We start from the raw sequence: 24,000 nt of genomic DNA, 5'->3' as shown, positions 1-24,000 counted from the left end.
TTCCGTGGGCGCGCGACAATGCGTGGCACGCTGCCTCCTCGTCTTCCTCCACGTTCTCCGCCTCGTCCTCCTCATCCGACGCGCACTCACGCACGACTTGCGTGTGCATAGTCTCTGTCGCGCCTCGAGGACGCCTCACGCACGTTTCCGATTTTGCTGGCTCGAACCCTTGCTTGTTCTATCTCTCCACTTTCCCGGCGTACAGACACCCGGTCTACCACCCACGCTCCTTCTCACTACACACATCTCCGCTCTGCCAGAAACACAACACACCGGTCGATTTTATGCGATGGTGCTCGAGGACAGATACATTGGGCTCGCGCTAGCCGTATCCAGCTCGCTCGCAATCGGCACGAGTTTCATCCTAACGAAAAAGGTCGGCTCTCTCTGCGCCTGTGTCGATCACTGTGCAACGACTCAGGAGGAGTGGAACGTAGGGTTTGAATCAAGCCGGAGAGGCATCCGCATACTCGCAAGCGACGGAGAGCTATACATACCTCAGGAATCCAATATGGTGGGCGGGGATGTCAACATGTGAGTGGGAGCATTCTCGGGCGTGCGTACGGCGGGTCTGATGACATTGGACAAGTAATCGCTGGCGAAGGTATGTCTCACGTTTTCATGTCCGCTGCGATACCGCATAGCCGTGACACCACTGCGTAGTCGCGAACTTCGCCGCCTACACCTTCGCGCCTCCAATACTCGTCACCCCTCTCGGTGCACTCAGCGTTATCATCGGGTGCGTCTACCTTTCTGCTCATGCTGTACTACCCCTCATCTACGCGTGACCATGCACAGCGCGATTCTAGCATCCTTCCTTCTGAACGAAGAGCTTGGCCACCTCGGCCGCGTCGGGTGCTCCCTATGCCTATTAGGCTCCCTCATCATCGTGCTACACGCACCTCCGGACAAGGACGTGCAAACGGTGGATGAGATATTGCATTTTGCACTACAACCAGGTACGTACAGTCAAATTCTCGCTAGGAAAATGCTCGAAATGATTGGAAGTCTCGATATTGATACATGGTGCTGCGCGCGTCCTCTGTGTGCATGGTTTGTCACTGCCGATCAGCTGTGAACTAACCACGGCCACCCGCATTCGCGCCTATCCTATGACTCCCGCCTTTGAGCTGAGCACAAACAGTCACACCCAGGCATCATTGACTCCCTGGAGCGTAGCTTGTGGACGAGATCGCGTCCGCTCTCTCATTGCTCTCCAGAGGAGTGTAACCGCGCTTATGACTGCACGTATGCAGAATGCGGACGGTCAGCGAGAGGGCCTTATCGGAGAAACCCGCATTACTACTGCGTCCCCTATTGCCTGACTATTACGTGCGCACTCTCTTCATATCTCTCTTCGGGTTCGGGTCCGGAAACATATCCCGTATTGAGGGCGGCTTTTGTAGCCTTCTGGGTTGAATCGCAACTAGTTACTCGCTTGCATGTCCACAAGCACTTGTATGGACAGTGATACTGACGGCACTCACAGGCTTCATGATGTACTGTTTCACGGTTCTCGTCTTCAGCCTGGTGATGATATACCTCGTCGTGCCTAAGTACGGACGGACGAACCCCATCGTATACATCTCAATATGCTCGCTCGTCGGCTCGGTCTCCGTCATGGCGATCAAGGGCTTCGGCGTCGCTGTCAAGCTCACGCTCTCGGGCAACAACCAGTTCTCGCATCCGAGCACATACGTCTTCGGTATCACCGTCGCGTTCTGCATCCTGGTGCAGATGAACTACTTCAACAAGGCCCTCGACACTTTCTCCACGAACGTGTACGTCATGCTGATCTCCCCTCCTTCGCGCCCGCTCACTGCTTCACAGCGTGAACCCGATGTACTACGTCGGCTTCTCCACTGCGACGATCTTCGCATCCGTCATCCTCTTCCAAGGCTTCAACAACGACGACCCCGCAAACTCGATCTCGCTCCTCGCCGGCTTCATCGTCACCTTCCTCGGGGTCCACCTCCTCGAGATCTCGCGCAAGCCCGACCTCGCCGGCGCCCCGCACCCGCACCACTCCGCCCTCGAGTCCGGACTGATGAACCCGCGGCTGAGCATCCACGGGCGCATGAGCATCGACGGCTGGAACGGCGCCGCGGGGACGCCCATCGGGGGCACGATGCCCTTCTCGCCCGCCCACGGGCGGCGGAGCTCGCTATATCGGAACCAGAGCCAGACTCTGTTCCACGCGTTCGAGGACGACGAGGAGGGGGACGCGGACGGGCTCGGGCTCGACACGCTGCACGAGGCGGAGGACGACGAGCTCGAGGCGGACGAGCGGACCGCGTTGCGCTCGGGGCGGAGAGAGCGCTTTGGGAACGGGAACGGGAACGGCCATGCGGGGGTGTTTGGTGCGCATGGCACGGGCTCGAGGAGCGGGAGCCATACGCCCCGCGACTCGGTGGGACGGCGCTCGCCGCGAGGGTGATTTTCTCCTGGGATGCGCCCTGGTGCGTAGGTTTCGCGCTGTATTTAGATTGCTTTCGACGGACTATGGAGGCACTACTTATACGATACGCTATATACCACTATGCGACCCGCGCTATTGCATAAGTGCGGCGTACTCGACGTTGGTTCACGTGCGTCGCAGCTGGACCTCGCTCATTTCCAGGATGGTCGTACTCCAGCATATGGGGTCGTGAGCCAAAGGAAGCCTCCGGCCAGACTCCAGTCGCGGAGATTAACCCTGGGCGCTTGTACTTCGCTCGGATGTCACTTCTTCAAGGACGGGCCATAGCTTGGTGGGGAAGAGCAACACACACCACAAGCATGCGATGGTATGATGGATTTACCAGTGTCGAAGGTGTGTGGGTTCTAGGAATCATCAGGAGAGCATACAGCTTCACCCCGTGGTGCAGTACTGTATAATATGGAGGAACGTCCTAGCGTTGGCCTCACTACTGCCGCACTACTGCAACATTTCCTGGACAGATGAGAATGTGCTATCTTGTAGTACTGGACTCTAGCTAGCGCGATAGAATACACTGAGTAAGTTAGCCATTCACATCCGATACATCCGATACTATCCTACACGTCGCGAACTTAATGCAGCTCTGGTATGAGCATCCTCACCGTGATCTGAACCCTCCTCAGGTACATTCACGGCTCCTTTCACTCGTCAGGTATCTTGACCTTCCCCGGAGCACACGCAGCCTTGTACTTGTCCTCCGTATACGGCCGGTATCTCCCCTGGAAGAACGGTTCATCCCTACACAAGCAAGCGCAGCACATTCAGTACCCTCCTCTCCGATGCACGCGGAACAGAAACGGAAAACTTACGAGAAGGGGACAGTGATGCACCCACGGCGATGCGTGAACACGTCAAACGTTGTCTTCCCGAACCACATCCCGTCTGCGGAGCGTGCGTGTCAGCTGAGTTGTGCTCATTGGGTGGTTGGAGGCCGGGGGACGTACATCCAGATTCGCCCTGTCCGCCGAATGGCATCTCGTGCGCTGGACGTGGGAAGGGTAAGTAACTGCTGACTGCATCCGGGAGGCGTGTACTCACCGCACAGCTGCATGATGGTGTCGTTGACGACCAACTGGCCACTCCTTGTCTCCAAGAGAACTGCGTGGTCGGGGTCAGCATGATGTCCGCCGACTCCATGGGAGATACTGACACTTATGCTTCAGGTCATCCTGAGTGGTGAACAAGTAGATGACGAGCGGGATGGGCCTGTGCGTCGGACCGGATCAGACTTGGAAGGCATGGCGCGGATGTCAAGAAGACGCACTTTGAATTGATCACCCGGATCGCGTCGTCAATGTCATCCACCGCAAGGATCGGAAGGAAAGGCCCGAATATCTCCCTACTCACACAACGCACAACCGCAGCAAACAAAATGATGAGTTATATCATTAGTGACTGCACCCGGAGCGATACCGTTACTCACTCGTCCATGAGTACGTCATCGACGGGGACGTCGGTGAGTATCGTCGGCGCGATGCTCTTGTCCTTATGGATCTCGCCGCCGAAGACGATCATGCCCTTTGTCCGGTTAAGGAGGTCGACGAGATGTGCGTGGTGCGTCGGGTGGATGATGTTGCTGATTGGCTGACTCCCCGTCAGCGGATGGTCGCCCTCCGGCCAAAACTCGTCGTGCGCCTTCTTCAAGCTGTCCACGAACGCGGCAACCTTCGCCCTCGGGACGAGCGCGTAGTCCGGCGCAACACACAGCTGGCCGCTGTTCTGGATCTTGCCGTACAGGATCCGCTTCGCGACCAGGTCAAGGTCGTCACAGTCGTCTGCGACGACGGCTGCGGACTTTCCGCCGAGCTCGAGAGTGACCGGGGTGAGGTTCTTGCCCGCAGCGGTGGCGACAATGCGGCCGACACGGCTGTTACCGGTGTAGAAGATGTGGTCCCAGCGGAGCGCGAGAGCGTGTGTCGTTTCAGGCACTCCGCCCTTGATGACGGCGTACGCATTGGGGTCGAGGTACTTGGGGATAAGTCGGGAAAACAGCTCGCAGAAGGTCGGGACAAGCTCAGAGGGCTTGAGCACGGTCGGGCATCCGGCTGCAATTGCTCCAATGAGAGGGTTTACGGTAAGGACCAAGGGGTAGTTCCACGGGCTGGCGGTAAACGTTGCGTCAGTACGACAGCTCGCAGCAAGTGCCGGGGACACGAGGACATGTGGCGGGACCCGTGCGCACCAAGATGGCATGCAATATCAGAAGGCGCTACAAATAGACACCAGAAGACCAAGAAAGTTACGCAAAGAGCACCGCAAGAGAAGGGCCCACGATAAATAGAAGGCGCTGCCCTCTTGATATTCAAGAAAGTGGCCCCGCGCGCGCGACATCAAAAGCCGTAAGTGGTATGAGTGCTACTCACGAGATGATGAGGACGACGCCCTTAGGCTCTTTGTAGAGGGTAGCACCCCACGAGCTGCGCCACACCTCTTGTGTCGGGCACGGATCCGGCGCCGCCCAAGACTCAAGGTTTTCGGCTGCATTCAGGGTGGAGGTGATAAGGTGCGCGACCTCAGAGACAGTCGTCTCCAGTCGCGGCTTGTTAAGGTCTGCAAGGAGCGCGTCTTCGAATGCGACATGGTTGTCTTGGAGCATGCGTGCGAGCTGCAAGAGTTGCTTGCGGCGATAGGCAAGCGAGCGCGTCGCCCCGGACTGGAACGTCGCCGTCAAGCGTGAATAGACCTGTATGCGGCATCATCCAAGGTTAAGTCCCTGCGACGCCGGGAGGGTGGGGTAAGATCTAGCCTGACCTCGTCGATCTCTTCGTTTGTGTTCAACTTTAAGGATGCCGCCGGGACGGGCATCACCTTGAGCGGAAGATCGAAGGGCATGGTGGAGAAGAGGAGGGGAAGAGGTGCGAACTGTGGTGACACGACGAAGACGAGGATGATATAGTGGCTACAATGGCGTCTAGCTTGGGATACTGTCCGTCTGGCTGGAGGACAGGTTGTGCCCCGTCAGGGGAAGTACCATTTAGCCGTTCAGAAGCAGTGCACGAATGCGGAAGCTCCTGACTTTCATGAAGACTTCATCTGATTGGAGCGCGAGGCTTGCAGGGCCCTCGTGGCCGCGCGCTGCCAAGCCTTTACCCAAGGCATAGTGCAGCGCCGCCCGAACGTTGTGGGACTCGAGGATTTTCTACATTCAAAGTCAGCATTGTAGAAGAAAATTGGGGCATGCTGAGGCTACTTACTGAGTCACTGTAATGTCACCCAAGGCCCTATTAGATTCCGATGGTGTCCGAGTCATGACTTGACGTAATCACCTCATGATCGCTGTGGCGGGTTGGGTTTTTTCTCTTGGTCGAGACGAGCTGCCCCACTCGACCATCTTGACAATGACAGTACATGTCTGCTTCTTCACGGACGCTACTAGTGGTTAGTTACGTGATAGCTAATTCTACAAGTGAGCCCGTACCTGGGATCGTCAGGGTAGACTGGACACGTCACACTGCGAAGTACTACTCAAGTATTCATAGCCGACGCGTTCTTTCTTCTTCTCATAGCGAGTCGTAGGCATCGCGCCTCTCCGCGCGCAAGTCCAAACAGACGGAGATTGGGCTAGTGGACATGGTTGGTGGTGGGACAGGTGAACGTGGCAAAGCCCACGGCGCTAAATGCCATCCCACCCGACACGGCCCACCGAGTACAAGACAGGATGAATTGGGCGTAGATGACTCCTCCGCAATATTCAAACTACTAAGCGCAGCTTTGAACGGGGGTGACAGGCCTTGAAGCTTTACCTCGCTCGACGGCCGCCGACGGATGTGTTTGCTCAGGCTCCGCACTCTGCACTCAAGCATAAGCGGACTTCGGACAAGGATTGAACGTGAAAGACGTTCCACACAGCGCGCAAGCTATCCGTACAATCTGGCGAGATCTGTAGCGGGGAACACGTTGAGTCATACCAGCGAACATACGGGGAGCGGAAGAGATGCTGCCCACCTAGCCATTTTCAAGGTGTTGCGCATCCGCTTACACACCCCAACCGCGAGTTACACGGCCTCCCAGACTACCCGCATGACACTCCGCTTGACTCCCCGGCTCATTTCTAGCACCGTCTGCACCGTTCCCAACCTCCCACCTTCCTTCGGCCGTTCAATTGCATCGACGAACTCGCTAACACCGCCTCCGACTCCGAAGTAGACCAGCTTGGCTGCGACAAGGCAGAGATACGGTTCCCGGGCGAGCAGCTTGAGACTCTCGGCGTCCTCCAAAGTCAGTCTCGAGGCTGCCTCCTCGAGAGACTCAGTACGGCCCTGATTGACCGTCGCCCGTCTCATCAGGTTGACCAGAGACTGCAGGCTGGCTGTCCGATAGATCGTCTCCGAGGTGAGGAGGATGTCGTATGGTCCCCGGTCGGGCGCGTCCACGTCGAGCGTCGCCCACGAACCGGAGAAGAACTTGAGATGAACTCTGTACGTCTTCAGAGACTCGAGGAACGCAGCCGTCAGAACGGGCGTGATGGGCAGCTCTCCCGCTTGCGTTGGGTCGGCGGGCGGTGGTTGCTCCGCATCTTCGGTTTGTTCGGCTTGCGTGGTAGCGCTTGCACGGTACGCAGATGACGCTGGGGACATGTCTACGATTCGGAGGTGTTAACAGGACGAACCCCCAGATAATATAGAAGTAGTAGAGAGAATCACTCACACCATGCGAGGATGACGTTCGGGAGCGTGACGAGGCGGAGCACGAGTCCATTGTAGTCTTGCAAGTGGACAACCACATCCCTAGCAGACTGGGCAGGGTCCGCGGCAAAGACAGAGTGGAGTAGGTACATCGACGGAATCGCCGTCCCACACCCTAGCTATTGCGCGGCTCAACTCCGTGTCAGTGCGTTCATCCGTTTGACCCATGACGATCGGTAGATAGACATACCTCGATGACGCGCTTGCCACGAATCTTGCTGCCTATCTCGGCACCGTAGATCGAGTCGAGGCAGTCTACGATGTCTAGGCTGCATTCCCACGTCTTCAAGCCTCCTTCGTAGACTCCAGGGACGAGGTCCGAAGGTGCATCGACGAAGTCCACTTCAGAGCGCCCGTCCTTGGCCCCGGCATCGTCGTCGGAGATCAGCTGGAATCGGGCATCAAAGAGGTCTCTGCGGGACAACACCGTCTCCCCGCCCGAGGAGAGCGGAATAGAAATTGGCGAGAATGATATTGCAGGAGGTAGCTTGGTCATCTGTCCAGGAAAATTAGCACCTCTTCTTCACGAGATCAACGGCCATGTTGGACGGTGCCTACGAGATCGTCTAGGAGAATTTCCCGTGAGGCATCCTCTATTGAGTTGTGTAATAGATCTTCTGATTCAGTGACATGACTCGACTCGGAATTATCAGCCTGAAAAGCAGACTGTACGCCCTCGTCGATGTCGTCCACCTCGAAATCGAATCTGAACATGCTTTTTGGTGGCAGCCTTCGGTGTGCTGCGGAAGTCAACGTGGCGTCAGTAGGCCAGTAAGTAACCAAAGCTGACACATGGCAGAGAACACCGCACCCTAGCTACCTATTGAGAGTAGTGTCGAGACGGCGGTTCGTGGATTGGTATGGAGAGGAGACCCAAAGAGAAATGAGTGTCAGGCTGGGGTTAGGAGCCCGGATATGGTATCTTAGACGCCTGTTGGACAAGTTTTGGCTTTGCACTCCTCCTCCTCCTCCTCCTCCTCATGATCACATGCAGGGGATATTCGAACTTGAATGAACAAAGCAGAGACAAACTCGCCGGATATAAAGGACGCACTTCAACAACAACTTGAACTAGAATACTAGTGAACGAGCAACGAGCTCCAGGATATATGTTCGTGACAGGTATCGAATATGCACAACAAAGTCCTCAAAGTAATGTACCCGAAGAGAAAAGTGCATACATGTGGATGGCGCACCGCTGAGCTCCTGAGAAAGGATAGAAGTAGAAAACAGGCCGCAGGTGAGCAATGTCAGGTATCATACGTTGGTGCTCTTGTTCCCCAGCAGTCAAGTCGGGATCAGAGCTTGATGTGGCATTGGTACAAGTCGTCGTCTTCGCCCTTCCATCCGACTGCCAATGCATATATGCTATGCGTTAGAGCCCCGCGAACAGCAACTAGAGAAAAATAAACGCACCACACTGCCAGCAGTCGAGCAGCCCGTTGGGGTCGCTGTTCGGGGCCGCATACAGTCAGTGTCCACCGAAGTAATGGCGAAGAAGGATGCGGGATCCAGAAACTTACTACTTCTGCTTCACCGCCAGGAGCTTCGCATAGTTGTCTCCCCAATACGAAGTCTCGTGGTCCGGCTCATACACATCGCCCTCATTCTACGCCACGCATCGCCCCATCAGCACGGATCCTCGCCCTCGAGGAGACCAAGCACTCACGAAATACGCTCCACTCCCGGGCGTCAGGTCCCTGAAGTCCTGTATATGCCCCTCCAGCGTCTCGTACCCCTCCTTCCTCTCGTCCAGGGTATCGTTATACAAAAACTGCCACTTAATCGACAGGTGCCAGATCGCGTCCCGCCATGCCGGCGTCACCGCCGTCGCCCCCGCCGTGGCGTTGAACAACCATGGGGTGCCAGCGACGATGTAGGGCGACGCGAAGGAGAGCGTCTCGTTGATGAGCGCGGACAGCTGCGTGCGGCCTTCGGAGGTGGAGAAGAACGTGCTCGGGATGAGGCGGGTGCCGAGTTCGAGCTCGGGTCCGACGGCCTGTCGGGTGGATAGGGATGATCATTCATAAGTCGTCACGGGAAGGGAGGGGCTAGTAAAGAGGGATCGAGGAAAGAGGGGAAGGGAGAAGGGATGGGAGACGTACGGCCTGCGCTGAGGTGACGTATTTCTTGAAGAACGAGAGCCAGGAGGCGTGCTCTTCGATCGTGACCGACCCGCTGCGGGCAGTCACGAAGTCCACCGCGGGCTGCATGGATGCTTGTGCCTCCTCAGTGGAGAGGAGTGGCGTGACGTGGATGAGGGACGCGCCCTATGTCAGAAAATGCCTGAGCAAGGCGGCACAATCATAGACAGGGGGCAGCATGACAAACATACCACAATGTGTCCACCCCAACCGTCGTTCGCCCATTGGTACGAGTTGTCGATCAAGAGACTGTACCACGCTGCCAGGTCGGTGGAGTTACTAGCTGTGAAAGACAGGACCGCACTGCTCGCGCGCCGTCAGTCAATTTGTGCTATACAACGGCTTGAGAGACGGGGAAGACTAACGCTTGGATAGGGAAGACAGGCTCTGTGCGGTGTGTGGACTCGATGACGACACCGAAGGCGGACCCGCCTCCGCCACGGAGCGCGAAGAACAGGTCTTCGTTCTGGCACTCATTCGCGGTACGGTACTCGCCGTCGGGAGTCACGACCTTGATTTGGACCTATAAAGCGATGGTTAAATGTGCTCCGGGTATAGCTGCGCAGACTGGACTCACCACGCGGTCCACGGCCAGACCATACACCGGGGTGAGGATGCTATGGCCGCCGCCCTGCGTATTATCGCGAGTTAATAAGGAGCAAGGGGAGGATGATTCGATGGGTACGCACAAGAAGGTACCCGCCGGAGAACCCGATAGTCTCGTGGTATCCGCCAATGACGGTCCGGCTGACACTATCCGCAAACTCGTATACATCCTGCGTTTCGACGCCAGCCTGTTGAAGAGTCAGAACAGTCGGTAACAGACGCGGACACAAACTGCTACGTGACACTCACCCCGGTCGTGATGGCATCGTACGTCACGCCAGTGCACCCTTCAGGTACGAAGGACGCGTCGTGCGAGATCTTCAAGTTGAAACAGGGTCAGTTCAGACATTGAACCTAGGGGGACACGAAAGGACGTACTGATTGTAGCCCTGTCATCTGAACGCCACACCCAATCAACATCGAGACGAGTACACCTGACGATCCGAGCACCTACCCAGAGGTTGAGCGTGTTCTTCCCGCTCGAGCGACCCTTGTAGTCGTGGCCCTTGTTCTTGACGGACAGACGGACCCCGGTCGAGTTGGAGAAGGCAAGCGCAGCCTGCACGTCAGTGTACGACGCAACCTCAATCTAAAGAATACGGCATAGATGAGCTGTGCAGACGATGGAGAGAACACACCGCAAGAGCGAATACATACGTAGTACGGAGGTACGTTGCCCAATTGACAGTTGACACCGTCAATTGCGTCCGTGTTCGTCCGGTTGCTGCTGTCGAGCAAGCACCCCTCGGTGGTCGCAGAAGACTGGCACGTCTCCCATTGCGGCTACAAACATATGCGTAAGAGTACATCATGAGCGAAACATAGCATGCACATAAGAAGTGCGGACTTACGAGCATATAAGCACCGAAGTGCGTGACCCGGAAGGTCGGGTCGGTGTACCCGGACTGGATGGCCGCGCACGCAGCAGAGTCGACAACGGTGGCCTCGCCCTCCACCGTCGAGAAGCACGGGCTCTCGAACGGGACTGCCGCCTTGAGCCTGCCGCCGACCGTCGCATTGAGCTGGCTGAGGGCCGAGGGAACCGACGACGGGGCGGTTGACGACGCGGAGGAGGCCAGGGACGCTCTCTCGGTCAGCCGCCTGAGACTCGAGCCGAGAGAGACGTCCACGACAGTCGCGAGAGCGAGCAGAGCGGTGGGGAGACGCTGTGCGGCGACCATCGTGGCACTGGTGTGTTCAGCTGAGCAACCTCGGGGGTGCGCGCACTGGCTGGGTCAACGAGTCCTTGGAGTTTTAAAGCCATCGTCCAGGGGCCAGGAAAATGGCAAGTGAGCCTCTGAGTGCTGGCTCAACGTTTGGACTGTACTAGCAGCCGCAATTTAGGCATGTGTTCTTCCATTGGAAACGCGCGTAAGATAGGCGTTGCGTAGTCCTGCGTAGTCGTCAGGCACCGTGCAGCGTCATACGCTAACATCCGCTAACCGCGCCGAAGACCATGCCGAGATGCTGGACGATAGATGAGCTGGGTGATCTCGGGCTAAACCTAGGCTTATCAGCTCAGCGACACCCGCGTGAGCGTCGGAGTGCAAGGAAAGCTCGGGACTTGCACGGCTCGTGCCATCATCATGTTCCCGATGACCACGTGATCGTGCAGCAACGCCACGAAGGTATCGGCCCGACTGAAGCCGGCTATAGCTACGAGCTCCTGCTCGTAGTCTCGGCATGCAAACTCCAGGGAATTTCCTCAATAGCGTAATACGGGAGCATTACTAGTGTGAGAGTTTTAGCAGCAAGTTCAATGAGTTGTTAATACTGATAAGAATACCACTAGTACTACTGACAAGGTGCTACGACCACAGTTGACAACTTGAACCTACGCAACCAAGCCCCATCATGGCCGAAACCGTTAGATCACCCGCCGGCCTGTCCGTCAAGCCAATGGGAGTATGATAGCGAGGTAAACAACAACAGCAATAGGTATTACAATCTGTAACGGTATCCTTCGTCCCCAGATAGATACGTTTAATCAGAGCTTGATGTGGCATTGGTACAAGTCGTCCGATTCACCCTTCCACCCGACTGCAACACGCACATGTAAGCGACCTCGGAGACAAACAGAAAAGGGTTGGGACGCACCACATTGCCAGCAGTCAAGCAACCCATGCGGGTCGTACTTGCGCTTGACCGCCAAGAGCTTCGGATAGTTGTCCCCCCAGTACGACGTCTCATGGTCTGGCTCGTACACATCGCCTTCGTTCTGCGTCGCACAAGGCGCGTCAGTACAAGTCCCACAGACACACAGAAAGAGAAAGAACGGCACTCACAAAGTACGCCCCACTCCCCGGCGTCAAGTCCCTAAACCTCTGTATATGCTCCTCCAACGTCGAATACCCCTCCTTCCGCTCCGCCAACGTATCGTCAAACGAGAACTGCCACTTGACGGACAGGTGCCAGATCGCATCGCGCCACGCCGGCGTCACCGCGCTCGCACCACCCGGGCTCGCGCTCGTGTTGAATAGCCAGGGCGTGCCCGCGACGATGTAGGGCGACGCAAATGAGAGCGTGTCGTTGATGAGTGCTGTGAGCTGCGTGCGGCCTTCGGGCGTGGAGAAGAATTTGCTGGGGAGGAGGCGCGTGCCGAGCTCGAGTTCGGGGCCGACGGCCTGTGGGAGCACGCGCAGTCAGCTCAGCGGATGAAAGGGGAATCAATTGGGTTCGCGAGAGGACGTACGGCTTGCGCGGCGGTGACGTATTTAGTAAAGAATGCGAGGTAGGATGGGAGCTGCTCGATCGTAACTGTGCCGTTGTGCGCGGTCACAAAGTCGACTGCGGGCTGCATCGACGCCTTGGCTTCTTCGTTAGAGAGCAGCGGCGTGACGTGGATGAGTGATGGGCCCTGAGAGTTAGATGGGTGCTCAGTAGGAGATCTGACCAGCAGAGGAAGATAGGATACGTACGACAATGTGTCCACCCCAGCCATCGTTCGCCCACTGATACGAGTTCTCGACCATCAGGCTGTACCATGCTGCCAGGTCCGTCGACGCAGACGGCGCGAACCTCAACACAGCACTTTCCAAACTCGTGAGCTCCGCGCGCACACTGCATAAAACGAAGCGACTCACGCCTGGATGGGGAACAGCGGCTCGACGAGGTGCGTGGACTCGATGACGACTCCAAACGCAGACCCGCCTCCACCGCGCAGGGCAAAGAACAGGTCCTTGTTCTGGCACTCGTTCGCAGTGCGATAGACACCGTCAGGCGTGACAACCTTCACCTGGACCTAAAACGCAAGAACAAGAGCACACATCAGAGGCGCGCGCCACAACCACAGACACGACCCGGACGTACCACGCGATCCGCTGCGAGACCATATACCGGTGACAAGACGCTATGTCCGCCGCCCTACGTGCGCGCATCAGAACGGTGCCAATAGCAGGAGAGAGAAGCGCGAGCGGGCGCACGCACGAGGAAGTATCCGCCGGAAAAGCCGATGGTCTGGTGGTACCCGGCGATGATAGTGCGGTTCACGCTGTCCGCGAACTCGTAGACGTCCTGCGTGAAGACGCCGGCCTGTGAGAGAATCCGGCGGATGAGCACGGGCGGTTCGTAGCATACCCGAGGGAACTTACACCTGTCGTTATGGCGTCGTAAGTCTTACCCACGCAGCCTTCTGGTCTGAACGATGCGCTGTGCGACATCTGAATTGAGGAGAGCTAAGGATCAGCGAAAGCTCGGCACAAAGAACAAGGGACGAACACACCGATCGCAAGTTTGTCATCTGGACCGCGCGGAAAGGTCAGCAATGAAGCGCTCCATGCACCGAAGGTTACTCACCCAGAGGTTCAGCGTATCCTTGCCACTTGAGCGGCCCTTGTAGTCGTGACCCTTGTTCTTGACCGATAAGCGTACCCCGGTTAATCTTGAGAACGCCAATGCGGCTTGCACGTCCGTAACCGACTTCACTTCAATCTGCAAAGCATGTACGGTTTAGCGGACGCGCGCAGTCAAACAAAGCAATCGACGCACATAGTATGGGGGGACATTTCCCAGTTGGCAGTTCACGCCGTCGATCGCGAGTGGGTTCGTTGGGTTACTGTTGTCGAGAAGGCATCCCTCGGACGTGGACGAGGATTGGCATGTTTCCCATTGCGGCTGGGGACATAGGTCAGTCCTCCATATCTGGGCATGACTTTACCCATTCATGCAGAGTTGGACACTCTTGCAAGTTCCTCCGATTCCCGCTCCGTTCGGATGCGGTGGGGAACATGTGCGTCCACGCGACAGAATGGGTGCATAAAAGACGGAGAAGGAAGGACTCACGAGCATGTACGCGCCGAAGTGGGTGACGCGGAAGGTGGGGTCGGTATAGTTGGATTGAATGGCAGCGCAAGCCGCTGTGTCAACAGCAACATGCTTGCCTTCCAGTATCGAGAAGCACGGAGCCTCAAAAGGTACCGCCTTCTTCAACCGGCCCCCGACAGTCGCATTGAGGACATCGAGGGCAGAGAAGAGCGAAGCGGAGGCGGTAGCGGCAGCAGCGACTGAAGCAGTCGAGCTCGAACTCGAAGATGACGAGAGTTCGTCCGCATCAGGGACGGCGGAGGCGAGCGAGCTGTCCACGAAAGCGGCGAGAGCAAGGAGAGCAGCGACGAACTTCATCCGAGCGACGAGCATCGTGGAGAGGGAGCCTGCGGTCCGTGGCCCTGGGGCTGGGCAAGGAGCGGGGGGTGGAAGTTATATGGACATGAGCATGCCGTCTGGCCAGGCGTTCCGGAGCACTCATAGAGGTTGATTAGGCAAGTGCTATCGTCCACTTTCCATATGGAAGGAATGAAAGATGCGGCTTCGGGTAATTACGTTGAGTAGATCCCAGGAACCAGGCATCCTTCATAAACGTCTTCCCCTGATTAACTGCAAGTTAATACTCTGCCGTCTTGCCGCCAGCTGGTCCAGCCAGTTCGTAAAAGCAGAGAAATGTGGATGAATCCAAGTGGCAGGTTGAGAGAAAGGCTGAGCGTCGGCATATAACGTCGCGGAGAAAGCTCATCCAACTGCGTGATCGTGTGCCAAGCGCATGTGGTCACGTCTCACGTGACCGTGTCTGCATCATGCACGGCACGAGGATGCCGAAGATTTGCGATCTACGGTCCTTCGGGGGCCGTCTCGTCATCCTCGCCTCTTGGTAACTGCCTGCCATACCGGCAGGTCTCGTACTCTACATAGCCTTGTCTAGCCTCGGTAATTCACCTACTGCCCTGGTCGTAGCCCCCGATGTTCCAGCCTAACCACATCTTCCGGTACCTCGACATTCCGCTCGCCTTGCTCTTCCTTGTGCTCGTTGTCGCGCTCGTCCGCTCTCGTCGAAAACTTTCGGCACCGGGTCCGTCGGGTCTTCCTTTCCTCGGCGTCGCACTACAGCTACCTCCGGACAAGCAGTGGCTGAAGTTCCACGACTGGATTGCGCGATATGGTGGGTAAAGTCAAATTAGTCAATTATGATAGTGTTGTTGCAAGTCCCATAGTAGCCTGAACACGAATGGGAAGTACTAGTTTGGGAACGATGCATAGTGAGTGTCCAGAACTCAGGACAAGCGAGAGTCCTACAATGGCCCTGGGTGACTAAGGGGACAAGCATGGGGGCACCCTCTGTACTGGTTCACATACTACATGGTCAGGATGGGCCAGGACACACTCATAGTCTTCTTCCTGCAGGCGACCTTGTTGGCGTCACCGTCATGGGTCAGCCGACGCTCATACTAGGATCCTACAAATCGGCGAGCGATCTGCTAGACACGAAAGGCACGCACGATTGATCTTGAAGCTTCTCTGCAGAACCTAATCAATCATCCACTCATATGTACATACTCATAAAGGTTCAATCTACTCCGACCGGCCGAATGCCGTCATGGCGGGTGAACTGTTAGTACTCTTGAGTCTTCAGTCCAACGAGTTTCTCCGTTAAAGCCTAAACTAACGCTATCGTTCCTGACTACATAGGGTCGGATGGGACCGCGGCCTGGGGTACGCGCACGGACCCGACAACCCGCGATTCCGCGAATTCCGCAGGCTCTTCCAGCAGTTCATTGGCCCGCGCGCATGCCAGGACCCGCACATCCTCGCGATGCAGGAAGAGGAGACGCACCGATTGATGTTGCGCATGCTGAACGATCCTGATTGTGTGAGCTATGGTGCACCTTCCGGCGGAATCCGCCGGAATCCGGCGGAAGCAGGCGTCAATCACGAGTAACAATGTTTGTTATATCGTTCTTATCCCTGATAACAATCTCCAGCGCTCACTGCCTTTGCCTCTGCACACTCGTCCCTCTGCAGCCGTGCAAGGTGCACTTCAGCGATTCCTTTGCTCGGTTAAGTGCTTCATTCACAGACTGTATCATGGTCACCGCACTGACGATGACCAGGGACTTCCCTCATGTCATGCCTGGACCGCTTCGGTCGGCCGATGAACCGCTTCAGCCATCCAACTTCATGGCCCGTTGCCGTCCCTCAAACCATTTCACGGTAATATCCGATCGCTTAACCCCTCCTACCCTTCACTGAACTGCTTCCGCTCACAACACCCATCCGTTTAAACGCTTCAGGCGTGTTGCTAACACGATTTTGTTACCGTATTCACGCCCTCCCAGATGTTATAGATTAAGTGCTTAAGTGCTGAAGTCCTTCGTGCAAAGGCATAACCACTTAATGTCATCGCTGAACACATTAAGTTCTTGCATTAAATTTATAGTTTTAGCTCTGAGAAGTGCCGTGCTCGACCATACGCCCGCCTATAACGTCCAGTCATATAGCCTAAGCAGTGGAACTCCCAGTCACCGCCATCTGGTCATAGTTAAGCTGAGGCCATCTCCTGAATCATTCACCTATCTGTACTCCGTTATTCTTGCTGAACCTCACCAGTAATCCGCCGATCTAACATCTTTATCTCTCACGCTCATCTTCATCCCATCCTCTCTCTGCCATTCTGCCTCCCCGCCCACTGCTATCTCTCCAACAACTACAGATGGCCGCACAACCTTCCGACGCTGAGCCTAGCCAACTGAACGAAGTCACCAACGAGCTCCCATCGCCGCTGACTGCTGAGCAGCGAAGAGAGCTCGGTTTCGATCCCGCCCCACTTCTGACAACCTGGGGCGGAGCCGACTGGGGTGCCCCCACTGGCGGTGGATGGGGAGACGAAGAACCTGCGCCCGCCGTGCCTCCAAGCGGTGCTATTAGCCTCGTTCGAAGGGCTCATGCCGCAGGCAATCGCATTCAAGATGTGGCGATCCGTCTTGCCGGGGCGGATGTTGCCCTCATCGACTACCAATTCCACGCAGAGATCATGGTAAGTGTGCTTCCTCCTTTTTCCAAAACATCTGCCTCATGCCAAAGTTCGCACAGATCCCTTTCCCTGGCTCTGTCCACGAGGCGTCCACATGGCCAGGCATGCCCGGCCTCCATGTTTCAACACATACCCTCTCCGACGCAGCTGTGGAACATCTCCGTGCCCTGCAGCAGATCTTCGCTTGGTTTTCGCATCCTCATTCACTCGAGCAAGCTCACGATCTGCAATTGCTGTGGTCTACGCTGCTTGATCGTGTGCTTGCCGAGACTGCGCCGGTCACATTCGACCCGGTACACGCTCTGCAACGCTTTCTTGAGCACGCACATGCCATTCTCCCGGTGCGTTCACTGCTATCTCATTCCATCATATTCCATCATGTTTAGAAAAACTCGTACAGGCGGATGTGTGGCGCATCCAGGTCAATGCGCCTGGACTGATCTACCCGTACTAGCAGTATCGCGTGTATTCAAACTGATGTACTTCAAGCAATAGTAGATATATGACGCCCTCCGTATCTATCTCCCGGTGCAGGGCACAGCCCGACCAAGCAATGCGGCAGATATCACCCTAATATAAGTACGACACTACTGACCATGTTCTACTGATCGCATTAGGCTAGAACGATCACGCTCGGCCGGCTAAATAATTTCTCCTGTGGGGACCTCACATAATCCTCAAGGACGCTCGGAGCGCGAGGGCTCGAATCCGGTGTCATAGAGGTATGCTACGCTCCCTCATGTCTTCCCGCACGCATCCCTTCTAACTCTGAGCATACCCTTACCGTTCTGTTCCCTGGTCTCCGCTGGAGGCGGCTCACCGCAACCGTCACATGTCATCTCACGACTCGTCCGTTCCTGACCCGGTTGGTCATCTCCAGCGTTGCACGAAATGCGACACGGGCGTGATCACCGTCCCTCGGCTCTGCGAGGGCTCCAACAATGAGGAACATAGAGGCTGGTGGATGGAATCGGTATGTAGCATGGAATTATCTGCACCGTAGTGTTTACTTTCTAACGCACCTGCCTCCACCATCCAGTGCTCCAACTTCATCGGTCCGGTCATCACCCAATGCAACCACTTCAAGTGGCGGCCTGACATCCCGAAGGGCCCACTCCCAAAGACACCCAAGGGTTCTGTCCCCTGCCCTGGTGTTCTATGCCGCGCCCTCTCGAAACCGCTTGGCATCAACCGCACATGCTACTATGGTCTCTGCCAAAACTGCTGCATCCATGCCCACCTCACCACTCCATCCCTTCGTTCATGCAGGGTTTCAACCCATCGTCCTACCCCTGCTGACCAGGCTCGGTTGGCATCTACTGGTAAGCACTCCGTCCGTTGTGCTTCGTCCTTTACTCTTCGCGTTAAGATCCATCATGACAGCCACGCCTCCCGTTGGCCCGAGCATCCAACCTCCGAACATCGCTCATTCAATCCCGCACCCTTCAACGCATAGTTCTGCGCCGGTCTCTGCCCCAACCGTCACTGCACCCGCTGCTACTTCTGGATCCCATCGCGCTGCTCTCTCCGCTACTTCTCCTGCGGCATCTGCTGTGCGTCGTCTTCTTCCAACCGATTCCCATGCCATCCCTATATCACCTTGCTATCAACAGACCCTTCGACTCCTCGAAGAACAGCAGCTGCAGCGTGTCGCTGATAGTGCAATACAGCAATCCGATGCTGCCGATGCTGACAAGACCATCTTCGTCCACTGGTGGCCGGAGGTATTTATGTCTTGTTGCTTTTGCCGCATACCCACCCACTCACAATCTTCTCGCATCAACAGAACGATCAGCCAAGCAAGCTCTATGAAATAGTAGCCCCTTACTATCCTAAGTGGCACCCTAAGGACTCTTCGGTGCTTGTCAAGCTCTACCACATAGACACAGAGATGTTCGAATGGTGGGATGGCACACGGTGGACCTGGATCACCTCATCTCCGACGACTGCCCGTCGTGACATTGGCTTCTCCAGGAAGACCGGTCATCCGCATGCAACAGAGCTGCATTACCGCACCCTCGGCGTCGTGAAGGCCGAAGGCATGCCCAATCGCGCGGTGCGACGACGTGAGGACTCTCCACCCGAGCTGCATGCCTCTCCCCAAGGGAGCCCCACCAAGCGTCTTCGTTCTATCACGCCGTCTCAGTGCGTTCTTGCGACCGGTGCATCACGCAGCATTCTCACCTTATTTTCTCAACCTCTTTTCCAGCAGATGCGGCTCGGGCCGTTCTACACCCGTCCTTCCCTCACGCCCGATGACACCCTCTGACGATCTAGGGGCTATCTCTGATGGCGGCAGCGAGTATGACTTCCCCCCTTCTTCTGATGGTGGAAGCTCTCGCTACCCATCTCGAGGAGCTAGCGTTGCTCCGGATACCCCAGCCGAGAGCCGTGCGTTCTGGCTCTCCCCGACAAAGGAGTACGCGTACGCACCCAGCACGCCGTCTAGTCGACGTGTGTCGCCCTCAACCCATAGTTTACCAGGGTCCTCTCAGGCGGTCTCGCAGTTGCTTACGCAGCTCGACGCAATCTTGCCTAGCTTGCCCAGTGCTCTCGTGCTTGACGATAGCACTGAGCTTGATCCGACCGCACCGCGCGGCAGCTCCCGCAGTGGGTGGCCACTCAGATACGTTTGCGACATGGCCATCGGCTTTCATGCCGTCCGGCGCCGCATCAATTCCGGGATGCCTCGCGCTGTTGCGTTCGAGGAAGTCTTCAATTGCAAGTACAACTCGTCAACTTGGAGCGACAACTCCCGGGCGTTTGAGGCTGCATCTGCAGTCGATGGCGAGATAGACCGATGGACTTCGCATGGCCGCCAGTTAGGTGGAGAATGGTCGAAGTTTATGGCCCGTTGGCGGCCAGCTCGCAAGAGCCGTACGTAGTCCCTCACACGTGGTTTCAGCATATTACCATGTCTGGTTCTGGCTTGACGTTCTGATGTCGGCTATGTTCTTGCGAATATCCAATTGCTCAGAAGACATTTCTCCGGGTGCACCCACATTGCGAGACAATCTCATCAGCGTCGGATCGGTAACCGAGATGCTATCATGGGCCCTGTAGATCCCATTGGGCTCTAGGCACTCGGGAATTGCTTGCCGAGCTTCTATATCGTTGAACCCCTTCCGTCATTGTCGTTTTCCGCCTAAGCTCTAACTTCCTCACATAGATTCCGTCCTCCCATCGCCCATTCTCCGTCCAGCACTCAATGTCGTCGTCTTCGCGTCCAAAACGTATGGCTCTCAAGCAGCTTGACATGTAAGCACTTCGTAGACGTCTCTTCATGTGGTTAAGCTGACCGGTGTACCCCACACCTTCGCGTGACCCGACAGTGAGCACCTGGCTTTGCAGGAACTTACAGTGAGTCATAATTCATGTTACGGAAATCTCGCTGAGCTTATGTGCTCACCTTTCCACTCCAAGGCCATCCTGCGCGCCTGGGCTGCTGGCAATGACAAGAAAGCGAAGGCTGTGAACTTGATCAAGGACATTCATCGTGCTCGATCAGCTATAATACGGGAGGCGGTCACAGTCGGGTGGAAGCTTGTCGAGGACTTCCTGAACGCTCATGAGATCCCATCGAAGGCACCTCCCAAGGGCTCGAAGCGTAACTGGGCGACCGATGTCTACATCGCTCAGCTGGTGAGGCATGGTCGTATGCCGCTGCCTGGCATTGCGGCCCCTGCCAGTGTATGTCATCTGCGCTCACCCTTTGACCCATGTCTCCGCATTCGAACTGATAACTACTCCTTCAGAATCCTCGTTGCTTGGAGATGGTCGCCTGGAGGCCGTACATCGGAGAGGCTGTGGATATGAGTGCGCACACTCAACTACAGGCAGGGATCAATTTCCGGCCGAGCAGTGATCACCCCATTGAGCATGATGACCGTCTGGTACGTTCGTGCGTTTGAGTCATGTAGACTAATTATCTCATCTGCGATTATCCAACCTCGAACGTACTAGTATGCGGCGCGTTCACATCCCGCCAAGGAACGGCAAGTCCCGCCTGAAGAGCCGGTTTCTCAAACCCAGCGTGAGCGAATTGATGCTATGGTACGTTTTGCTGTTTCGTCTGCTTTCTTGGAGCTCATGTTATGTACAACTGCAGGCCGCTCACGGGATTCCCACCACACGGTCGGGCCATGTTGCGGCCGTTGGTTATGACCGCCGCCACTGCACGCCCAATCAACCATCGGGGCAGCCCATTCTGAGCATTCTCTCCCTCATGCCGCTCTCGTATCACCTTAACACTGGTATGGTCACTGCACCTGTGGAAGAGGTGGTCAACGCTCTCATCGACAATGCTCTCGGTCTTGATCGTACGCACCCTGTCATGTTCCCGCCGTCTCCAATCATTGTCAGGCTAACTGTTTCGCTCTATATTCAAGGCAATATATATATCAGCATTCCCGAGCGAGTCGGCGGCGAGGAGTTTCTGACCCGGGTCGCCATCATAGATGAACAACGGAACCGGCGCATCCTCGCCTCTGGAAGACCCATGCTGCTGGTTCCATTCAACGACCTTGACAAGCCTGCGGAGTATCAGGCCGTGCTATTTCAATGGCGCTTTGTCATCGAATCGGTATGTCAATCTCCCAGACACAGCGATCCTGGCTTACTCAGTCCTTCCACAGGGTACCTCCGCAGGTCCTGCAGGGCTCAAGCATCCCCGTACTGATTCTGAGGACGAGGCTCGGCGCCGTGATTCATCGGTGCGTCCCCGGACGGCTGCATCACATTCTTCAGAGCGGTCAAACAGTGCAGACTCCCGTGAGGGACAGGACGGTGGCCCTCCCAAGGAGGCAGTGAAGTACACCCGCACCGAGGAAGAGCTTGCTGTACTTGACTGGCTACGCGATTCGTACGGCGACGATCCCGCAGTCGTTCAAATGCAGTCGCACAAAGCTACTGTTGGGCAACGCGTTCTCCGACTGCTCCGCTGGGCCAAAGCCTTGCAGAAGATGCGTACGCCGCCTCGCGCAGGTCCATCCGCACGCCCGGCCGGTCGTGGCCGCCTCATCACCCAGGATCTGGTGGGAAGATTTGTCAAGCGGACGGCGCAGTGGGTCCGTGATGCGCTGGTATGCAGAACTCTGGTAGAGGCGAATCGCCAGAATGATGCTGTTCGGAGGACGCTGCGAGCTTTGCACAAGAATCGAGACAAGCTGGGGATGAAGAAGCTTCGTGCGCACCTTGAAGACGCTCTCAAACGACAGGCTCCGGCGGTACATGAGGAGGCGGATGAGGAATTCGATATGGCGCTATCGGACGACGACGACGACACCGACGAGGACGATGACGACGAGGACGAGGACGACGATGCTAGAGAGCTGCTTGGCCTGCGCCGGTCTAAGACACGGCCTCAGCTTTCCAAGGGCAAGTCGAAGGCAAGAGTGGCAGATGATGCTGCTCGCGATCGTGTTCGAAGTTGGCCCCCTACTGACAATGAGGACGATGAAGCATCATCGCGGGGTAGCGCAGAGGCAGGCGAATATCATGGGGATGATCTAGATGCAGATGGCCAGACCGAGGATAGCGAAGATGAGTATGATGTGCATGGTGCAGAGGAGTGGGAGGGCTTTGAGGTCGAACATTAAGTTGGTGATGTCGATCTCCTTGTAGCATGTCAATGGAATACGATGAAGCATTCCATCATGACGTATGTGGGCATACTTACTGGAGTGCTTGAGGACTGCATTACCGTGGCGTAAGGCCTCGCAATGCACCACAAAAGATCGCTTTTCATGTCAGACTAGAGCGGTTACAGTGTGGACTACTCTAAGCCAACGAGGTCAGCACGCTGCGCAAATTCATTCAGCGTGCTGTAGAGTCCAACACCATGTACCCACCGATCCCAACCATCCATGTGCAACTTACCACCCTGCTCCTCAAAGCTTGCCAGTGTTTGAAAACCACAGGCCACCCATCGAAACAAGCCACCGGCGGTGTATTGCGTGAATGAGTGGCGTGTCTCATGCTCTCGAACAGGGACATTTGAATGGCGAAGGATCGCTGATGGTAGAAAGATGAGCGAGCCAGGAGGGAACTCGATGACGAGGTTCAGGTCCCAAATCACCAAGTGGCCGCCAATCTGTGGGTCAAAATCGCCCAGAGCAACCACCGCACACCAGCCAGGGGCGTAATTGAGGTGGTCGGTGTGCACGAACGTTGCCACCTGTGGTCCAATGTTGAAGGTACCGGCGGCGAAGACGGAGTTGGGGAAGAGCGGACGAAGCGACTGGTCTCTCTCGAGCAGAGACGTCATCACTTGCTCGTAGTGTCCGTAGAGCTTCGGAGCATAGAGAAGGAAGCACACTGCTGGATCGTTAGTGCGGTCGCCTAACCCCGGGCCCAGCTGAGAACACATACTGTCAACGAAACCAGCGATCCGACGCAGGGCCCAGTTCTCCCGAAGCTTGTTCATGACGCCCTGCTTGAATGCTGAGCCGTGCGCCATGTTCTGCGGGTGCTGCACAGTAGGGTGGGAAAGGATATGAATAAAAGAGATAGGGAGGACGTACTGTCTGACCCCCTCCCATTGAGTATCCTCCAGATGCAATTCCATGCGATCCTCGGCGGTGCGGCTCGGGATCTTTGCCAGCACAGGCGTATTGCCTTGCATCCTCATTGATAGCACGCGCAGCCTCCTTGGTCACCTCATCCCAACCAGAGTGACCTGGGCGGCCTGCGAGCATCATGAACACTCGCTCATGGCTGTCGGCGATAGCGATGGGGTCTCTGCACCGCTGCATGAGTGGGTGAATGCCATCTATTGACGGTACTTAC

At 56.3% G+C, this 24,000-nt stretch overlaps 8 protein-coding genes across 8 annotated transcripts; 3 read left to right on the top strand and 5 right to left on the bottom strand.

Annotated features, from left to right (window-relative positions):
* The first annotated feature begins 39 nt into the window (after positions 1-39).
* L226DRAFT_537018 (DUF803-domain-containing protein) lies at positions 40-2,608 on the top strand. The gene is made up of 7 exons (XM_067681236.1): positions 40-376; positions 438-534; positions 590-604; positions 664-739; positions 799-959; positions 1,490-1,781; positions 1,831-2,608. The coding sequence occupies exons 1-7, from the start codon at positions 290-292 to the stop codon at positions 2,435-2,437; spliced, it is 1,335 nt and encodes a 444-aa protein (XP_067533074.1). The 5' UTR covers positions 40-289; the 3' UTR covers positions 2,438-2,608.
* A 252-nt stretch (positions 2,609-2,860) lies between these two features.
* On the bottom strand, positions 2,861-5,505 carry L226DRAFT_489983 (aldehyde dehydrogenase). Its single transcript, XM_067677301.1, has 9 exons — positions 5,231-5,505; positions 4,843-5,162; positions 3,903-4,580; positions 3,744-3,818; positions 3,630-3,685; positions 3,518-3,577; positions 3,424-3,462; positions 3,289-3,361; positions 2,861-3,217 (listed from the first exon to the last, which is right to left on the bottom strand). The coding sequence occupies exons 1-9, from the start codon at positions 5,309-5,311 to the stop codon at positions 3,121-3,123; spliced, it is 1,479 nt and encodes a 492-aa protein (XP_067533073.1). The 5' UTR covers positions 5,312-5,505; the 3' UTR covers positions 2,861-3,120.
* Positions 5,506-6,377: 872 nt separating this feature from the next.
* L226DRAFT_537017 (uncharacterized protein) lies at positions 6,378-8,002 on the bottom strand. Its single transcript, XM_067681235.1, has 5 exons — positions 7,976-8,002; positions 7,723-7,904; positions 7,355-7,660; positions 7,127-7,283; positions 6,378-7,058 (listed from the first exon to the last, which is right to left on the bottom strand). Exons 3-5 carry the CDS (start codon positions 7,658-7,660, stop codon positions 6,475-6,477), a joined length of 1,047 nt encoding a protein of 348 aa, XP_067533072.1. The 5' UTR covers positions 7,723-7,904; positions 7,976-8,002; the 3' UTR covers positions 6,378-6,474.
* A 276-nt stretch (positions 8,003-8,278) lies between these two features.
* Positions 8,279-11,095, bottom strand: L226DRAFT_614701 (FAD-binding domain-containing protein; the record flags this gene model as incomplete). Its single annotated transcript, XM_067686679.1, has 14 exons — positions 8,279-8,515; positions 8,581-8,615; positions 8,688-8,773; positions 8,834-9,163; positions 9,270-9,434; positions 9,500-9,611; positions 9,674-9,831; positions 9,886-9,939; positions 9,998-10,102; positions 10,164-10,232; positions 10,293-10,310; positions 10,369-10,503; positions 10,572-10,697; positions 10,766-11,095. 14 exons carry the CDS (start codon positions 11,093-11,095, stop codon positions 8,463-8,465), a joined length of 1,776 nt encoding a protein of 591 aa, XP_067533071.1. The 3' UTR covers positions 8,279-8,462.
* Positions 11,096-11,660: 565 nt separating this feature from the next.
* L226DRAFT_511582 (FAD-binding domain-containing protein) lies at positions 11,661-14,878 on the bottom strand. Its single transcript, XM_067678304.1, has 13 exons — positions 14,196-14,878; positions 13,902-14,027; positions 13,708-13,844; positions 13,636-13,651; positions 13,505-13,573; positions 13,341-13,445; positions 13,224-13,277; positions 12,998-13,155; positions 12,833-12,944; positions 12,607-12,771; positions 12,200-12,538; positions 12,012-12,132; positions 11,661-11,954 (listed from the first exon to the last, which is right to left on the bottom strand). Exons 1-13 carry the CDS (start codon positions 14,547-14,549, stop codon positions 11,902-11,904), a joined length of 1,809 nt encoding a protein of 602 aa, XP_067533070.1. The 5' UTR covers positions 14,550-14,878; the 3' UTR covers positions 11,661-11,901.
* A 185-nt stretch (positions 14,879-15,063) lies between these two features.
* On the top strand, positions 15,064-16,592 carry L226DRAFT_537015 (cytochrome P450). The gene is made up of 6 exons (XM_067681234.1): positions 15,064-15,345; positions 15,588-15,674; positions 15,749-15,794; positions 15,873-16,126; positions 16,206-16,394; positions 16,475-16,592. The coding sequence occupies exons 1-4, from the start codon at positions 15,147-15,149 to the stop codon at positions 16,120-16,122; spliced, it is 582 nt and encodes a 193-aa protein (XP_067533069.1). The 5' UTR covers positions 15,064-15,146; the 3' UTR covers positions 16,123-16,126; positions 16,206-16,394; positions 16,475-16,592.
* Positions 16,593-16,893: 301 nt separating this feature from the next.
* On the top strand, positions 16,894-22,811 carry L226DRAFT_524564 (uncharacterized protein; the record flags this gene model as incomplete). Its single annotated transcript, XM_067678897.1, has 21 exons — positions 16,894-17,217; positions 17,274-17,555; positions 17,601-17,635; positions 17,897-17,936; positions 18,095-18,187; positions 18,254-18,536; positions 18,598-18,767; positions 18,828-18,938; positions 19,001-19,359; positions 19,427-19,668; positions 19,699-20,091; positions 20,120-20,247; positions 20,384-20,472; positions 20,547-20,574; positions 20,638-20,904; positions 20,970-21,107; positions 21,178-21,267; positions 21,323-21,533; positions 21,603-21,796; positions 21,849-21,926; positions 21,963-22,811. 21 exons carry the CDS (start codon positions 16,894-16,896, stop codon positions 22,809-22,811), a joined length of 4,404 nt encoding a protein of 1,467 aa, XP_067533068.1.
* Positions 22,812-22,987: 176 nt separating this feature from the next.
* Positions 22,988-23,966, bottom strand: L226DRAFT_466880 (uncharacterized protein; the record flags this gene model as incomplete). Its single annotated transcript, XM_067676012.1, has 3 exons — positions 22,988-23,529; positions 23,584-23,683; positions 23,736-23,966. 3 exons carry the CDS (start codon positions 23,964-23,966, stop codon positions 22,988-22,990), a joined length of 873 nt encoding a protein of 290 aa, XP_067533067.1.
* Between the last annotated feature and the right edge of the window lie 34 nt (positions 23,967-24,000).

This window comes from Lentinus tigrinus (genome assembly GCF_003813185.1).
Source record: "Lentinus tigrinus ALCF2SS1-7 unplaced genomic scaffold L226scaffold_22, whole genome shotgun sequence".
Classification (NCBI taxonomy): domain Eukaryota; kingdom Fungi; phylum Basidiomycota; class Agaricomycetes; order Polyporales; family Polyporaceae; genus Lentinus; species Lentinus tigrinus.
This window is presented reverse-complemented; position numbering and strand designations above follow the sequence as displayed.

Coding starts and splice junctions, on each gene's coding strand:
- L226DRAFT_537018 (XM_067681236.1), top strand. CDS start 290: ATGGTGCTCGAGGACAGATACATTGGGCTCGCGCTAGCCGTATCCAGC. Junction 377..437: donor GTTTCATCCTAACGAAAAAG/GTCGGCTCTCTC, acceptor AGTGGAACGTAG/GGTTTGAATCAAGCCGGAGA. Junction 960..1,489: donor GCATTTTGCACTACAACCAG/GTACGTACAGTC, acceptor CGGCACTCACAG/GCTTCATGATGTACTGTTTC.
- L226DRAFT_489983 (XM_067677301.1), bottom strand. CDS start 5,311: ATGCCCTTCGATCTTCCGCTCAAGGTGATGCCCGTCCCGGCGGCATCC. Junction 3,819..3,902: donor GATGACGTACTCATGGACGA/GTGAGTAACGGT, acceptor TTGTGTGAGTAG/GGAGATATTCGGGCCTTTCC. Junction 3,362..3,423: donor CGGACAGGGCGAATCTGGAT/GTACGTCCCCCG, acceptor CACGCTCCGCAG/ACGGGATGTGGTTCGGGAAG.
- L226DRAFT_537017 (XM_067681235.1), bottom strand. CDS start 7,660: ATGACCAAGCTACCTCCTGCAATATCATTCTCGCCAATTTCTATTCCG. Junction 7,284..7,354: donor GTGGCAAGCGCGTCATCGAG/GTATGTCTATCT, acceptor GCCGCGCAATAG/CTAGGGTGTGGGACGGCGAT. Junction 7,059..7,126: donor GAACGTCATCCTCGCATGGT/GTGAGTGATTCT, acceptor TCCGAATCGTAG/ACATGTCCCCAGCGTCATCT.
- L226DRAFT_511582 (XM_067678304.1), bottom strand. CDS start 14,549: ATGCTCGTCGCTCGGATGAAGTTCGTCGCTGCTCTCCTTGCTCTCGCC. Junction 13,845..13,901: donor GAAATGTCCCCCCATACTAT/GTGCGTCGATTG, acceptor CATGCTTTGCAG/ATTGAAGTGAAGTCGGTTAC. Junction 12,539..12,606: donor ACGTCACCGCCGCGCAAGCC/GTACGTCCTCTC, acceptor GTGCTCCCACAG/GCCGTCGGCCCCGAACTCGA.
- L226DRAFT_537015 (XM_067681234.1), top strand. CDS start 15,147: ATGTTCCAGCCTAACCACATCTTCCGGTACCTCGACATTCCGCTCGCC. Junction 15,346..15,587: donor CGACTGGATTGCGCGATATG/GTGGGTAAAGTC, acceptor TTCTTCCTGCAG/GCGACCTTGTTGGCGTCACC. Junction 15,795..15,872: donor GCCGTCATGGCGGGTGAACT/GTTAGTACTCTT, acceptor CTGACTACATAG/GGTCGGATGGGACCGCGGCC.